This window comes from Oncorhynchus gorbuscha, linkage group LG02 (assembly GCF_021184085.1).
Source record: "Oncorhynchus gorbuscha isolate QuinsamMale2020 ecotype Even-year linkage group LG02, OgorEven_v1.0, whole genome shotgun sequence".
Classification (NCBI taxonomy): Eukaryota; Metazoa; Chordata; class Actinopteri; order Salmoniformes; family Salmonidae; genus Oncorhynchus; species Oncorhynchus gorbuscha.
This window is the reverse complement of record NC_060174.1, coordinates 34,915,255-34,933,134: the sequence shown is the minus strand read 5'-3', so window position 1 is coordinate 34,933,134 and position 17,880 is coordinate 34,915,255. Positions and strand designations below refer to the sequence as shown.

The window sequence follows — 17,880 nt, the reverse complement described above, 5'->3', positions numbered from 1 at the left end:
TAGAGAAAAGATAGCACTGTACACTCATACGCATAGCTGATTATGTGGATGCTCTGATAAAGTATTCTATGAAATAAGAGATCATTGAGTTCCACCTGACTTATACCACACAGTGGAAAAGGTGGATATCTCCCAGAGCTGGGAGATGCATAGATACATACAAACATATGGTGCAGAGTGCATAGGCTAGACATTAAATGTTTTATTCAATAATGATCATACCAAACATGCATCTCTCATTTTTAGGAAAAAATAAAGTTATTGCAACTAGATTATGGTTGTGATCAAAATGTGCTTTATAAAGCCACTACTATACACTATCTAAAAGCAACCAAACAACATCACTGAAATAAGGGTGGCGCTTTATCTTGACACACATATTAGACATGAGTCCTGCTATACTTCAACCTATAGCCTATATAGGTCTCAAATAGAACCTATAGGTTTTAACCTATGGATCTCAAATAGAAACAACAACATCAATTCTGCTTCTGCTCTTTCTCAATACAAACAGCCACAGAAACCGTTGTCCCTGCCAGACATGCATACAGACAAGTAAACATAGAGAGCAGTTGGTGAGAAGACAGTCAGCATAGAGGATTATTCTTGTAGAGTAATAGGAGAAATAGGAAAGGAACATGGTATAGTAAATGTCAGAGTAAGGTGGACTGACCTTTGTAAGAGAGTTTTAGCCGGGGAACATTGCTCTTTTTCTGCTGGGCTCCAGAGAGAGCCACCACCCCACACAGCAGCACCACCGTGCCCCAGAGAGAGGCCATGATCCAAGGGAGAAAGAGGCCAGACAGGTCCCTGAAGCACCAGTCCTCCAGAAGACAGTAATTTGTAAAGCCTTACCAGAATCTGTCCTAGGTTCAGGGGTTAGGGGTCAGGGGTTCCAGAGACACAGAACCTGCAAAAGCAGCAGGGGTATGGGTCAGTGTCATAAAAGGCCAGCCTAAGGAAGTCAAACAGAACTGAGCCAAACTTAACTAACTGGGACTGAACTGAGCTAAACAGGAACCACACAGCAGACTCACATCACCCCAGTGTTGGAGGTCAGAGGCAGGAGGAGTCCCACCATTCCGATCCCAGGGTGGATGAGGGGACCTGGGCTAGAGATCAGCCTTGACGTTGGTCTCTGCTCCAGCAGTTCTCAAGTGTTGACTTTCTGTATGATTTTCTATTTTCTCTCTTCGAGCCTCCCCCCGCTTAGAGCTCTGTCTTAAGTTAGTGTAGAAAAACTGGTCCAGTATGTTCCAGTTCCTAATCCAATTAGTTTGGGAAACAGAGTCTTTACTGAGACACTCCTTCTGTAGTTCTCACAAATTCACTATACAGATCCACTATATGTCTTCAACACAGCCCAGCTCAGCCTAGCCCTGTCCACACTGCACACTGCACACAGGGCAAATGAAAGCAGCTGAGGGAGCCAGCACTGCCAGAGGGGGGGAGGCGGGTAGAGCACGGGAAAGTGTGAGAGAGCGAGAGAGCTGCGAAAGTGAAAGAGAGAGGAGGGAGAGAGAAAGAGAGAGGGAAAGAAGGAGGGCAGAGTGAGTAAGAGAGGAGCAGTAAAGCATAGAGAATAGTAGAGTGGAGTGCTTAAATTGAACGCTGTAACGGAGAGGTTGTGACTGTTTATTTTCTACAATGAGCTCTACTGTTTTACCTCAGATTGCTCTATTCCTCTACGCTTGACCTCTGCTACTCTCCTTCTCCCAATGCTCGGTTCTACCTGGGGAGACCTACCCTATCTTGATATAATGTTGACAGCAGGACTCTATCAGTACCACTACCAGGACATTAGGTCACTGGTATAATGAATAGTAGACATGTCCTTTCCAAATCAGTCAACAGTCTCAATGCTCCACAATAACCATCTGAATGAGTCCCATACAGCCTCTACAGGCCTGGCTAGCTGGACACACCACTGTTACTGTTTCACAGCCAAACACACAATTTACTGGTCAGCCTTGCAAAACAGGGCCAAGGACTTCACTGTCCTTGAAAGAGCGAGAGAGGTAGCTAGTGCTATTGTAATATGGACAGATTGCTACGGTAGTTGCAGTGGGCTGTAGGCCAGAAGCTCGGAGAAAGGACTCAGCATTAGATTACTGTCCTGTGAAAACATTACCATTAGAATGAAGCTCAGGCCTTATCTGGCTTTAATCAACCATTTATCCCTTAAAACATGTTTCAGATTAGGGGATACAAATGTTTCTACTTATTTACAGTGCCTTGTGAAAGTATTCGGCCCCCTTGAACTTTGCGACCTTATGCCACATTTCAGGCTTCAAACATAAAGATATAAAACTGTATTTTTTTGTGAAGAATCAACAACAAGTGGGACACAATCATGAAGTAGAACAACATTTATTGGATATTTCAAACTTTTTTAACAAATCAAAAACTGAAAAATTGGGTGTGCAAAATTATTCAGCCCCTTTACTTTCAGTGTAGCAAACTCTCTCCAGAAGTTCAGTGAGGATCTCTGAATGATCCAATGTTGACCTAAATGACTAATGATGATAAATACAATCCACCTGTGTGTAATCAAGTCTCCGTATAAATGCACCTGCACTGTGATAGTCTCAGAGGTCCGTTAAAAGCGCAGAGAGCATCATGAAGAACAAGGAACACATCAGGCAGGTCCGAGATACTGTTGTGAAGAAGTTTAAAGACGGATTTGGATACAAAAATATTTCCCAAGCTTTAAACATCCCAATGAGCACTGTGCAAGCGATAATATTGAAATGGAAGGAGTATCAGACCACTGCAAATCTACCAAGACCTGGCCGTCCCTCTAAACTTTCAGCTCATACAAGGAGAAGACTGATCAGAGATGCAGCCAAGAGGCCCATGATCACTCTGGATGAACTGCAGAGATCTACAGCTGAGGTGGGAGACTCTGTCCATAGGACAACAATCAGTCGTATATTGCACAAATCTGGCCTTTATGGAAGAGTGGTAAGAAGAAAGCCATTTCTTAAAGATATCCATAAAAAGTGTCATTTAAAGTTTGCCACAAGCCGCCTGGGAGACACACCAAACATGTGGAAGAAGGTGCTCTGGTCAGATGAAACCAAAATTGAACTTTTTGGCAACAATGAAAAACGTTATGTTTGGCGTAAAAGCAACACAGCTCAGCACCCTGAATACCCCATTCCCACTGTCAAACATGGTGGCGGCAGCATCATGGTTTGGGTCTGCTTATCTTCAGCAGGGACAGGGAAGATGGTTAAAATTGATGGGAAGATGGATGGAGCCAAATACATGACCATTCTGGAAGAAAACCTGATGGAGTCTGCAAAAGACCTGAGACTGGGACGGAGATTTGTCTTCCAACAAGACAATGATCCAAAACATAAAGCAAAATCTACAATGGAATGGTTCAAAAATAAACATATCCAGGTGTTAGACTGGCCAAGTCATAGTCCAGACCTGAATCCAATCGAGAATCTGTGGAAAGAACTGAAAACTGCTGTTCACGAATGCTCTCCATCCAACGTCACTGAGCTCGAGCTGTTTTGCAAGGAGGAATGGGAAAAAATTTCAGTCTCTCGATGTGCAAAACTGATAGAGACATACCCCAAGCGACTTACAGCTGTAATCGCAGGAAAAGGTGGCGCTACAAAGTATTAACTTAAGGGGGGCTGAATAATTTTGCACACCCAATTTTTCAGTTTTTGATTTGTTAAAAGTTTGAAATATCCAATAAATGTTGTTCCACTTCATGATTGTGTCCCACTTGTTGTTGATTCTTCACAAAATAATACAGTTTTATATCATTATGTTTGAAGCCTGAAATGTGGCAAAAGGTCGCAAAGTTCAAGGGGGCCGAATACTTTCGCAAGGCACTGTACGTTTTACTCTTTGTTGTGTATAGGATTTGTTTACTGACATTACAAAGCAGTAGTGTCAGTGGATAACATCATGGCATTATGGTGAAATACAGCTCATTCAGAAAGTATTCAGACCCCTTCTCTTTATCCACATGTTGTTAAGTTACAGCTTTATTCTAAAATGGATTAACCTATTTTTCCCCCTCGCCAATCTACACACAATACTCCATAATTATAAAGTGAAAATATATATTTTTTTTATTTAAAAAAATGTAGACCCTTTGCTATGAGATTCTAAATTGAGCTCAGGTGCAACCTGTTTCCATTAATCACCCTTGAGATGTTTATGTGGTAATTCAATTGATTGGATATGATTTGGAATGGCACACACCTGGCATGGCACCAGCATCCCTACAGTGAAGCATGGTGGTGGCAGCATCATGTTGTGGAGATGTTTTTCAGTGGCATGGACTGTGAGACTTGTCAGGATCAAGGGATAGATGAACAGAGCAAAGTACAGAGAGATATTAATTGAAAACGTGCTCCAGAGAGCTCAGGACCTCAGACTAGGGGTGAAGGTTCACCTTCCAACAAGACAACAATCCTAAGCACACAGCCAAGACAATGCAGGAGTGGCTTCGGGACAATTCTCTGATTGTCCTTGAGTGGCCCAGCCCAAGCCCGGAATTCAAACATCTCTGGAGAGTCCTGAAAATAGCTGTGCAGCGACGCTCCCCATACAACCTGACAGAGCTTTGGAGGATCTGCAGAGAAGAATGGGGGAAAGTCCACAAATACAGGTGGAAGGAAACCTCAATAAGCTACCAACATGTCAGTGCTCAAACTTTATTTGTTTGACAATATAACAGAACAAATTAAGCGGAATGACATTTACTCTCACGGGTAGCAAAAAAATAACTAGATGAAAGCCACGCCCTTACTAAGCCACACCTCCAGTCTTCTAATCTGACCTGGTTGATCATAGCCAGTGGTGGAAAAATTACCCAATGATCATACTTGAGTAAATGTGAAGACACCTTAATAGCAGATTACTCAAGTAAAAGTGAAAGTCACCAAGTAAAACACTAGGTGAGTAAACGTGGAAAGTATTTGGCTTTAAATATAGTTAGGTATCAAAAGTAAATGTAATTGCTAAAATATACTTATGTATCAAAAGTAAAAGTATATATTATTTCACATTCCTTACAATAAGCAAACCAGACAACACAATTTTCTTGTTTTAAAAATTTACGGATACCCAGGGGCACACTCCAACACTAATTTACAATCAAAGCATTTGTGTTTAGTCAGCCCACCAGATCAGAGGCAGTGGGGATGACCAGGGATGTTATTTTGAAAAGTGTATGAATAGGAACATTTTCCTGCACTGATAAGCATTCGAAATGTAACAAGTATGTTTTGGGTGTCAGGGAAAATGTATAGATTTAAAAATAACATTATTTTCTTTAGGAATGTAGTAAAGTAAAATAAAAATTAATCAAAAATATAAATAGTAAAGTACAGATACCCAAAACAACTACTTAAGTAGTACTTTGAAGTATTTTTACTTGAGTACATTACACCACTGATAATTGCTCAATATCCCAACTAACATGTGATCTATCCACTATTTACCCAGCGCTGGGTTGTGTTTAACCCAGCATTGTTTTATGTACAGTATATCTTCTAAATCTATGTACAATAATTATAAACACAGAGACACTAGAAGGAAGACAAAATCACATAATGTTAAGCTAAATAATGTCACTCTATAGGGTCAGCGGGTCCTGACATGTCTCATGTGTCCACATCTGTTCTGACCTGTCTCACACCTCTACTTCCCTTTCCATCTCTAAACCCCTCACCTGTCATTCCTCTATCTCTCCCTCCCTCTATCTCATCCTCCTTCCTTCCTTTCTCCCTCCTCCCTTCCCTCCATCAGCGGTTGTCAGTCTTTTCTCTTCCACCTCTCGAACCCTACCCCCCCTTCCCCCTTTTAACATTTCTCCCTCCTCCCTTCCCTCCATCAGCGGTTGTCAGTCTTTTCTCTTCCACCTCTCGAACCCTACCCCCCTCTTCCCCCTTTTCACATTTCTCCCTCCTCCCTTCCCTCCATCAGCGGTTCGTCAAAAGACAAAAACAAATTTCAGCATGTCTTACAGAACAAACCAGATTAACAATTTTCTTGTTTTAAAATTTACGGATACCCAGGGCCCTAGAAGCACTAATTTACAATCAAACGGCTGAACCCGGTCAAAATGCCAGTCTTTTCTCTTCCACCTCTCGAACCCTACCCCCCCCCAACTAACATGTGATCTTCCCCCTTTTAACATTTCTCCCTCCTCCCTTCCCTCCATCAGCGGTTGTCAGTCTTTTCTCTTCCACCTCTCGAACCCTACCCCCCTTCCCCCTTTTAACATTTCTCCCTCCTCCCTTCCCTCCATCAGCGGTTGTCAGTCTTTTCTCTTCCACCTCTCGAACCCCCCCCCCTTCCCCCTTTTAACATTTCTCCCTCCTCCCTTCCCTCCATCAGCGGTTGTCAGTCTTTTCTCTTCCACCTCTCGAACCCTACCCCCCCTTCCCCCTTTTAACATTTCTCCCTCCTCCCTTCCCTCCATCAGCGGTTGTCAGTCTTTTCTCTTCCACCTCTCGAACCCTACCCCCCTTCCCCCTTTTAACATTTCTCCCTCCTCCCTTCCCTCCATCAGCGGTTGTCAGTCTTTTCTCTTCCACCTCTCGAACCCTACCCCCCCCCCTTCCCCCTTTTCCCTCCAACATTTTTCTCTTCCACCTCTCGAACCCTACCCCCCTTCCCCCTTTTAACATTTCTCCCTGCAGCAGTTCTAAATCTGTTTCTCTCTCTCCATCTCTGCGAGGTCCCTCTCCCTACAGTCATACGTTATAATTTATATGAATCATACTGAGATCACTTGGCAGGGCTTGCTATAATCTACTGCCAATGCTTACTGTACTGTACCTAGAGTCAATCTGTAATGGTTAGTTAAAACTTTATTTTGACAAAAAAATGAAATATTAAGGTAAAAGTTCAAGCTGTTCTAAATGTGCTGGCATATCATTGGAGAGTTGTGTTGAGATGGTGATAAATGACTAAACACCGTAATCCACTGCTGTGAAGGTTTTGTATTTGTGGTACCTAGAACCTAGAGTGTCACACAATGATAGATATGCATGTTCTTGACAAATAATACATTTTCATAAATGCAGCATTGAACTCTAAATTACCCTAATATTACTTAAATTAAGGACCTTTAAGCCTACCAGGAAATTATTATGTGTGTGGTTGACTGCTTTGAAGCACCAGACATTTCGTTGTAGATTTCTCAGTTTCTCTTGTGAGTTCAGCGCAGGTCAAACGGTGCACTGTCTGGCTAGAGCAACAAAATGTTTACTTTGCATTCAAGCAGTCATGGATATCTAATAACCTATCTTTCATCAAGACTTGGTGGCATAGTGGTTACACAATCTCATCGGTGCCCAAAGCGGTCAGCTGACGGTGTGACAACAAAACTTTATGCTCTGTGTTTTTCTGAGAACTCAGTGTTGAAGGACTCTCCTATCCAGGTTTCATAGGAGACTTTATATCCAGCACGTCATCAATGCGCAATGTCCCACACCTCAACTGTGCTCTTCGTGTGTTTCATTGTGCTTATCAGGACATCAAAGATCACAGGTTTAAGCAACGTTATGAAATTGATGAATCATGGTTCATGCTTAGACAGACACATACTGTATGTGTATATTGTGTGAGTGATTGGCTCCATCACAATGAAAAATGTATTAGATGTATACAGTACATATGAAATTAATTTCTGGGAAAGTTTCCACTACAGTAAGGTATACTTGTCAGACACTTGGTGCCTGATCACATAGAGAAATATACCCTGCTCTCCATATCTCTCTCTGTCTGACATATATTCCCACACTCACAGTCACACAAGGAAGTTCGAAGAAGTCATCTGGAACACTGTTGTTGTTATAAGAGCTCACTGAGCTGATCACATGACCTTTTGAACCCAGGTCAAATGGACAGGACCACTGTTTGGTCCATGTACACTGCTATAACAGTTACATGAGACATACATATTCCATACCAAAAGTTACCAGACACAATCAATTTCATATTATCACAATTCAAAGATTAAAGCCTTAACTATCACATACGGTTTTGTTATTTCCCACAACCGTTATTGTTTTCACAAACAAGTGAGGTTAAAACAGGGAAGTTAGAATTAACACTATCAATCCACACACGTAAAAGCCATTAACAGAGAGTCATCAATCATAGACTCATCAAGAGGACTATTCGATCAATCGATTACATTTATTTATAAAGCCCTTCTTATATCAGCTGATGTCACAAAGTGCTGTACAGAAACCCAGCCTAAAACCCCAAGCAGCAAGCAATGCAGGTGTAGAAGCACTGTGGCTAGGAAAAACTCCCTAGAAAGGCCAGAACCTAGGAAGTAACCTAGAGAGGAACCAGGCTATGAGGGGTGGCCAGTCCTCTTCTGGCTGTGCCGGGTAGAGATTATAAGAGAACTTGGCCAATTGTCTTTCCTCTTAAAGTGTTTAAAGTGGGACGTCACTCGCTAACAAACATCTGACAGTTAGTAAGCTGTCTCCCTTCTCTAGTGACTGATAATGAGTTCTAGTGTGGATGCTCTGGCCATTACTCAGGACTGATAGAACAGACATAACCCTGAAATCCAAATAATTTCACACCCAATATCAGAATTCTTGACTCTTTTAAACACTGAGCAAGACACTGAATTATGTGGTGGAACAGAATTCTGAATTTAACCAAATCAACGTTTGAAATTGCACATCTGGCCATCAGTGGTCTATCCACCACAGAGTGTAACTTTGAATGGAGATGTGTGTTTCAGTAATTGTAGTTCTATGTGTCTGGTCTAGACCCAGGGCTGATGGTAGTGACCACTAACATAGCAATGTGTATAATGACCCATTTAGAAACACTGAGAACAGCAGAACTAATCCCCTACTGAAGTGGGTGGAAACATGGTTATGGTGATTTGGGGACTGTTCACACACGCTCTCGCACACACACACACACACACACACACACACACACACACACACACACACACACACACACACACACACACACACACACACACACACACACACACACACACACACCTATATATAATTTGTAACCTATCATAAGTTCTGCAAGTTTGTAACATATAGTACATTTTGGAAATTCGTAACATTGCACATTTTACAAATTTATAACATATACAGTGCCTTGCGATAGTATTCGGCCCCCTTGAACTTTGCGACCTTTTGCCACATTTCAGGCTTCAAACATAAAGATATAAAACTGTATTTTTTTGTGAAGAATCAACAACAAGTGGGACGCAATCATGAAGTGGAACAACATTTATTGGATATTTCAAACTTTTTTAACAAATCAAAAACTGAAAAATTGGGTGTGCAAAATTATTCAGCCCCCTTAAGTTAATACTTTGTAGCGCCACCTTTTCCTGCGATTACAGCTGTAAGTCGCTTGGGGTATGTCTCTATCAGTTTTGCACATCGAGAGACTGAAATTTATTCCCATTCCTCCTTGCAAAACAGCTCGAGCTCAGTGAGGTTGGATGGAGAGCATTCGTGAACAGCAGTTTTCAGTTCTTTCCACAGATTCTCGATTGGATTCAGGTCTGGACTTTGACTTGGCCATTCTAACACCTGGATATGTTTATTTTTGAACTATTCCATTGTAGATTTTGCTTTATGTTTTGGATCATTGTCTTGTTGGAAGACAAATCTCCGTCCCAGTCTCAGGTCTTTTGCAGACTCCATCAGGTTTTCTTCCAGAATGGTCCTGTATTTGTCTCCATCCATCTTCCCATCAATTTTAACCATCTTCCCTGTCCCTGCTGAAGAAAAGCAGGCCCAAACCATGATGCTGCCACCACCATGTTTGACAGTGGGGATGGGGTATTCAGGGTGATGAGCTGTGTTGCTTTTACGCCAAACATAACGTTTTTCATTGTTGCCAAAAAGTTCAATTTTGGTTTCATCTGACCAGAGCACCTTCTTCCACATGTTTGGTGTGTCTCCCAGGTGGCTTGTGGCAAACTTTAAATGACACTTTTTATGGATATCTTTAAGAAATGGCTTTCTTCTTGCCACTCTTCCATAAAGGCCAGATTTGTGCAATATACGACTGATTGTTGTCCTATGGACAGAGTCTCCCACCTCAGCTGTAGATCTCTGCAGTTCATCCAGAGTGATCATGGGCCTCTTGGCTGCATCTCTGATCAGTCTTCTCCTTGTATGAGCTGAAAGTTTAGAGGGACGGCCAGGTCTTGGTAGATTTGCAGTGGTCTGATACTCCTTCCATTTCAATATTATCGCTTGCACAGTGCTCCTTGGGATGTTTAAAGCTTGGGAAATCTTTTTGTATCCAAATCCGGCTTTAAACTTCTTCACAACAGTATCTCGGACCTGCCTGGTGTGTTCCTTGTTCTTCATGATGCTCTCTGCGCTTTTAACGGACCTCTGAGACTATCACAGTGCAGGTGCATTTATACGGAGACTTGATTACACACAGGTGGATTGTATTTATCATCATTAGTCATTTAGGTCAACATTGGATCATTCAGAGATCCTCACTGAACTTCTGGAGAGAGTTTGCTACACTGAAAGTAAAGGGGCTGAATAATTTAGCACGCTCAATTTTTCAGTTTTTGATTTGTTAAAAAAGTTTGAAATATCCAATAAATGTTGTTCTACTTCATGATTGTGTCCCACTTGTTGTTGATTCTTCACAAAAAAAATACAGTTTTATATCTTTATGTTTGAAGCCTGAAATGTGGCATAAGGTCGCAAAGTTCAAGGGGGCCGAATACTTTCGCAAGGCACTGTAATACAAATTGTAATTCAAAACATATCACATGAAATTGGTGATGGACATCCACAAATTAATACATACCACACAAAAAGTAGCATATCATACTAAATGGAGGGTTGCAAATTTACTTACATAATAATCTGAAATTCTCTGAGACCAGGTTATGAAGCCAGACAGGACTATTGTTGAGGTAGATGACTGGAGTGGCCCACTTGAGATTGATAAAACACACTTTGTCTTCTTTCCCATCTCTTGACAACTGGGATTGAAATGTAATTCTATCCAATGGAAGGATATCCGTTTGTTAGAAAAGTAGTGATGGGTGATAGCATAATAAACGAGCTTCAGAAAGCTACAGAGGAAAAAAATGGTTGTATGAGAAAATTCTTCCCTGCTAGCATTGACCATTCCATCCTGTTAGGGAATGTATTTAGGACAACTTAAGAGTCCTCCACTCCTCACTCTCCTACTCCCATCACCTCTTCAACTCTTCTCCATCTCTCAAACCATATCTCCACTCATCTCATTTCATCCCTTTTCTACACCTCTCCTCCTCATGTCTTAACTCTCCCCCTCTTATCTTTCCACCTCTCTCTACTCCTCACTCACCCATCACCCCTCCACTCCTCTCGATCTACCTCTCTCTATCCTGTTCCATTACCCCTCTTCAATTTTCTCTCCATTCCTCTCCTCATTTCTCCACTCCTCTCTCTGGTGCTATCAAATCCCCTAAATCTGACACAAACTTTCACTCTCTCTCCTTCGCTCTCTCCTTCTCTCGGTCACAGTGTCTGATTTCATATTCACAGCCTTTGTAAACCCCAGAATATTAGCCTCCTCTGCCTTTCATTTGAGCTCCTCTACTGTTCAGAAACACACTGCATTACATTAGTCCAGTTTGTCTTTCAGTCTTCAGACTGTATCCTGTGGGTTTATGGGTTGTCAGAGAGCTACTAAATATAAACTGTCACATCCACTAAATAATGGTGTTAATACAGAGAGGACTTGAAGTGGTCTGACGACCTCAAAGGACTGGAGAGCTTAAAACTCATATATTTCTGGAGTGAGAGGGGGAAGGGTTTGCGTTTATTATGCAGTGGGGTGCTTGTGGTATTGTTAGGGATTGGGTGTTAGTGGAGAGGTTCTGTTGATACCCACTGGGAGTCCGAATAACCCCATCAGAGCTCACTCAGGCCTTTTCAAACAATACCACCTCCATCGCCCCACCCCAAGTCCACACATGCACTCCTAACTCTCAGATCTCTCTTCCCCCACCCCACTTAAGGCCTGACCCCCATCCAGACCAGCTCTGTTACCCCATCTGACTCAGAATAGCTATCTCTTCTTTTTCCTCCACTCCACTCTCTCCCCTCCCCTCTGTTCTCTCTCCACTCCACTCTCTCCCCTCCCCTCTGTTCTCTCTCCACTCCACTCTCTCCTCTCCCCTCTGTTCTCTCTCCACTCCACTCTCTCCTCTCCCCTCTGTTCTCTCTCCACTCCACTCTCTCCCCTCCCCTCTGTTCTCTCTCCACTCCACTCTCTCCTCTCCCCTCTGTTCTCTCTCCACTCCACTCTCTCCTCTCCCCTCTGTTCTCTCTCCACTCCACTCTCTCCCCTCCCCTCTGTTCTCTCTCCACTCCACTCTCTCCCCTCCCCTCTGTTCTCTCTCCACTCCACTCTCTCCTCTCCCCTCTGTTCTCTCTCCACTCCACTCTCTCCCCTCCCCTCTGTTCTCTCTCCACTCCACTCTCTCCCCTCCCCTCTGTTCTCTCTCCACTCCACTCTCTCCCCTCCCCTCTGTTCTCTCTCCACTCCACTCTCTCCCCTCCCCTCTGTTCTCTCTCCACTCCACTCTCTCCCCTCCCCTCTGTTCTCTCTCCACTCCACAGGGCTGGGCAACAAGATCTCATGGTCTGACACGGTCTGACTTCAATATACACGTTTGTCCAGGGTGGATAAACATTGAATTTTGACGGTTAATTACAGTTTAGGCGTTCATTCCGATTGGTTAACTTAACGGTTAAAGTTTGGGATAGAGTTAAAACAGAAACAACTCAAAGGTTAAGTTTAGGCCAAGGATGTCACCCCCCCCCCGCATTCGGTTTTCATCGAGGTCCAGGGGGTGCACTTAAAATGTATTATATTTCATTGCCGTTAAAATGTTTAATAAAATAGTCCCATATCCATCACTTTTGGAATTTTCGATGCTCCCTGACTGTCTCACATTCATTTTTATCACTGTTAGCAAGCTGGACAGAGTGAAGATACTATAAATATACTGTAGGTCATTTTTACACAGTTTCAATTTGGTTTTAGTCATTTCAATGTCAAATGTCAAATCAAATCAAATCACATTTATTTATATAGCCCTTCGTACATCAGCTGATATCTCAAAGTGCTGTACAGAAACCCAGCCTAAAACCCCAAACAGCAAGCAATGCAGGTGTAGAAGCACGGTGGCTAGGAAAAACTCCCTAGAAAGGCCAAAACCTAGGAAGAAACCGGGAGAGGAACCAGGCCATGTGGGGTGGCCAGTCCTCTTCTGGCTGTGCCGGGTGGAGATTATAACAGAACATGGCCAAGATGTTCAAATGTTCATAAATGACCAGCATGGTCAAATAATAATAAAGCAGAACAGGTGAAACTGGAGCAGCAGCACGGTCAGGTGGACGGGGGACAGCAAGGAGTCATCATGTCAGGTAGTCCTGGGGCATGGTCCTAGGGCTCCGGTCCTCCGAGAGAGAGAAAGAAAGAGAGGAGAGAATTAGAGAACGCACACTTAGATTCACACAGGACACCGAATAGGACAGGAGCAGTACTCCAGATATAACAAACAAAATGTCAGTTTTTACCAAAAATAAATACCCCATTAATTGGTGGTCCAAGTTTTGGGATAGGGTCAAAACCAAAATAATACAAACTAGTGCCTAGCAATGTGATTGAACCCGTGGATTCATCTGTGATTTGTCAGGGAAAGCCTTCCGTTTCTGATGTCTATCGGATTCCTGTTATCTAACTGGCAGGTTTAGCAGAATGAATGACCGATCCTTGAATTAATTGAAATACATCTGAATAATATTTGATTGGAGATGAGTTTGTGTGTGTGTGTGTGTATATTTGTGTGTGTGATATACCTGAGAAGAAACATATTATCAGGTATGAGGTTAAGGTAACAATGTTTTAATAATTCAACAGGGGTAGGCAATCGACAAGTCAATGCAGGCAGGGGTCAGTAAACCAGAGGTTGGGCAATTTTACTGGATGGCAGGCAGGCTCAGGGTAGGCGGAGGTCAATAATCCAGAGGTGGGCAAAGGTACAGGTCGGCAGGCAGGCTCAGGGTCAGGGGCAGGCAGAGTGGTCAGGCAGGCAGGCTCAGAGTCAGGACAGGCAAGGGTCAAAACCTGGAGGGTGAGAAAAAAAAGAGACTGGGAAAGCAAGAGCTGAGACACAAAAACACTGGTTGACTTGACAAATAACACGAATTGGCAACAGACAAACAGAGAACACAGGTAGATATACACAGGGGATAATGGTGAAGATGGGCGACACCTGGAGGGGGGTGGAGACAATCACAAAGACAGGTGAAACTGATCAGGGTGAGGAACAGGCAGTGGTTGGAGAAGACCAGCCAGAGCTTGCCGAGGAGTCTTGTTCTGTGCGCAGACTGTGCATGTGGCGACAAACATGGCAACATCCGGAAACATAGTAGGCCACCAAAAGTGTTGTCGCACGAAGGCCAGGGTCCGACGAGAGCCCGGGGATTGTTGATGGAATTTATATGTTTAAATGAATGATTAGAATATTCTACCCTGAAACTATATAATTGTATGTAATTGATTAAAATCATCAATGAAATACATTGGAATCATCAAATTATTATTAATGATGTGTGTAGTCTGTCAGTAAAATTATAATAAATGATGTGTGTAGTTTTAGTCAGAATTAGACGAAAACAATATATCTGTACAATATGTCTCTGTAGTATCTTAAACACAGACTGTCTGAGCAAGATTCGGTGCCGACCTTGTCTAGGGGCCACTGAGAGATTTGGGAAAGGACATTGAGTGCTTCTCACGGTCCCTAATCTTTGTCGGCTGGGTATTGATACAGTATGTGCGTAGGATACCTACTGTTTGTGTGCAAATGTATGTGCATATGAATTCTGTTTTTGTGCAAAAGTATGCGCGTAAGGAGCTAGTATAAAAGGAATGGTTTTGTACCACGAACTTGCGTGGCCGTGAATAAACATCACCGCGAGAAGCACTTGATTCCCAACATCGTAGTTCCTCTCCATGGTGCTGAGGCTGTGGGAGAAGAAGGCGCAGGGATGCAGCTTAACCGTGGAAGTAGCCTGAGGCCAATCCACCACCACTCACATCTTCTCGGGATCAATCTGGACACTCCCAGCAGAGAGGATGTGGCCCAGAAAGGGAATGGTGGAGCAATGGAACTCATACTTTTCCACCTTAACAAACAACTTGTTATCCTGAAGGCGTTGCATAACCTGACGTGGAGCACGTGTTCATCGGGGAGCTGGAGAAGACGAGGATGTCATCAATGTAGACGAAGACGAGCGGTTCAGCATGTCGTGGAGAACTTCATTCTCCAGAATCTGGAACATGGCATGGGCATTGTTGAGGCCAAAGGGCATGACCAGATATTCGTAGTGGCCGCTGGCCGTGTTGAAGGCGGTCTTTCACTCGTCCTCTTCTCATATCCGCACCAGGTGGTAGGCGTTTCGTAGATCCAGCTTGGAGAAAACAGTGGCCCCATGGAGTGACTCGAAGGCCGAGGAAATGAGTGGTCGCGGATAATGGTTCTTTACAGTAATGTCATTGAGTCCCCGGTAGTCAATACATGGGTGCAGGGTCTTGTCCCTTTTCTCCATGAAGAAGAAACCTGCGCCAGCGAGAGAGGAAGAGGGACGGATAAATCCTGTAGCTAGGGAGTCACCAATGTAGGTCTCCATAGCCTTGGTTTCTTGTCCGGACAGAGAGTACAGATGTCCCCGGGGCAGCGTGGTGCTAGGGAGAAAGGCAATCCCGCAGTCATAGGGGTGGTGCGGCAGAAGGGAAGTGGCCCGGGACTTGCTGAACACCTCCCAGAGGTCCTGGTACTCTGCGGGAATGGCAGAGAGGTCTAGGGCAACTTCCGAGCCCCCATAAAGACGTCCCGGGACAGGTTGCGCAGACTTCAGACAATGGGCATGGCAGAACGGACTCCAACCCATGATAGCACCCGTAGACCAGTTGTTGAGAGGATTGTGTCGCTGGAGCCAGGAGAATCCCAAAACCATGGGAATCTGGGAGGGCATGATGAGCAGAATAGTCTTGCTGTGATTCCCTGACACACGTAGGTTGATGGAAGTGGTGTTATGGGTGGCCCGACCTATAGAGTGCCCATCCAGCACGCAAATATCCATGTGAATGGAGAGGTGCTGAGTGGGGTTGTTCAGCTCGGAAGCCAGTGTGGCATCCAAAAAGCTTGAGTCAATGAGGACCTGAAGAGATTTGGACTTGTTTCACCACAGCAGAATAACATGAAAAGGTGTATGAGCAAGGGAAACAGAGAACTTCTCCATATGGCCCAGACAGAGTACTCGCTCCTACCAGTGACCCTGGTCTTTTACTGGGCGACATGGAGGTGAGGTGAAATCCCTGGATGTGCGAGCAAAAGCAAATTTCCTCTCCATCCGTAGGTCCCTCAATTGCCCATCGTTGCGGATGGTCAAAGCGATGAGGGAGTCAAGATCCATGGGTAAATCCCGAGCAGCGCTCGCCCTTAACCTCCTCTGAGACGCCGTGCAGGAACATGTCGAATAGTGCTTCCGGGTTTCACAAACTCTCCGCTGCCAACGTGCGGAAATACACCATATAGTCAGCCACTCTGCGATCGTCCTGCTGGAGCTAGATTAGCTTTCGGGCAGCTTCCCTCCCAGAGAGGTGGGGCAACGGTACCGGACAGCAGGCAGGCTCAGGGTCAGGGTAGGCAGAGGTCAATGATCCAGAGGTGGGGCAAAGGTACAGGTTGGCAGGCAGGCAGAGTGTTCAGGCAGGCATGCTCAGAGTCAGGACAGGCAAGGGTCAAAGCCTGGAGGGGGATTGGGAAAAGCAGGAGCTGAGACACAAAAATGCTGGTTGACATGACAAACAAGATGAACTGGCAACAGACAAACAGTGAACACAGGTATAAATACACAGGGGATAATGGGAAAGATGGGCGACACCTGAAGGGGGTGGAAGGGGGTGGAGACAATCACAAAGACAGGTGAAACAGATCAGGGCGTGACACATATGAAATAGAGACACAGTCTCTCCTGTTTCCACGGATATTGAATTGCCTATCATGATGAAACGGAAGCTTTGGGGGTGGTGAATGGGCATAAATCCCATGGCTTAGGATCTGAAAGTCGTGTATTAAATAGACAGATTAGTCCATGTACTATTTATAAAACAACAACTGGGGACAGTGTTCTGTCCTCGACATCCATGCAGCCACACCCTATCTGTCCATGCAGCCAGGGATGTAATGGAGCATAAAACACATACATGCTGTTTATGAACCTGTCACAAACGTTTAAGCTAAATTAGCATTGGTAGGATTAGAGTTTACATTACTCGCTGCCAGTCCTCTAAACCAGCGTTTAACATTCTAGCCACTAAATCCCTGGTGGAAGTCCCACCCTTACCTTGCAGGATTAGTAAACTAAAACACATATAGACAGACCTTCACTCTATGATTCAATACATTCCAGTAAAGTGATATACTGTAAAGTAATCTTACCCGTCAGTAGGGAATAGCAGAGCTCTGAGGGTCGCTGTTCTCAGCCTGTTCTTTCTCCACGTGAATTTATCATCCGCCATGAATATTTCACTGTGAGTCTACCTGAGTTACACAACCACAAGGATTCACATTGTTCCATGTCTATCTACACAGAGATGACATGAACTGGGATAGGGACAGTTACATTACACCACCGCCGCTGCAACGTTGCCTTGGCTCTGCTGTTGAAGGTTAAACTCAGGTTTGTTCAATATGATTTACTGTAACACCCTTATCTATTCCCAGAACCACACAGAAATCTAAATATATGTTTTTTTAATCAATAAACATGGATTTTTGGATGGTGTTTTTAGGCC

The 17,880-nt window shown here is 43.9% G+C and overlaps 1 protein-coding gene across 1 annotated transcript in view; it reads right to left on the bottom strand.

Moving 5' to 3' along the window:
* The window catches only part of LOC124001501 (semaphorin-3ab-like), a 43,001-nt gene extending 41,611 nt beyond the window's left edge, over positions 1-1,390 (bottom strand). Inside the window, exons 1-2 of the mRNA XM_046308327.1 lie at positions 1,038-1,390; positions 674-910 (exon numbers count right to left, since the gene is read on the bottom strand). Coding sequence (XP_046164283.1) covers positions 674-779 — 106 coding nt within the window. The 5' untranslated portion in view covers positions 780-910; positions 1,038-1,390. The remainder of the gene's footprint in view (positions 1-673; positions 911-1,037) is intronic.
* Positions 1,391-17,880: the final 16,490 nt, after the last annotated feature.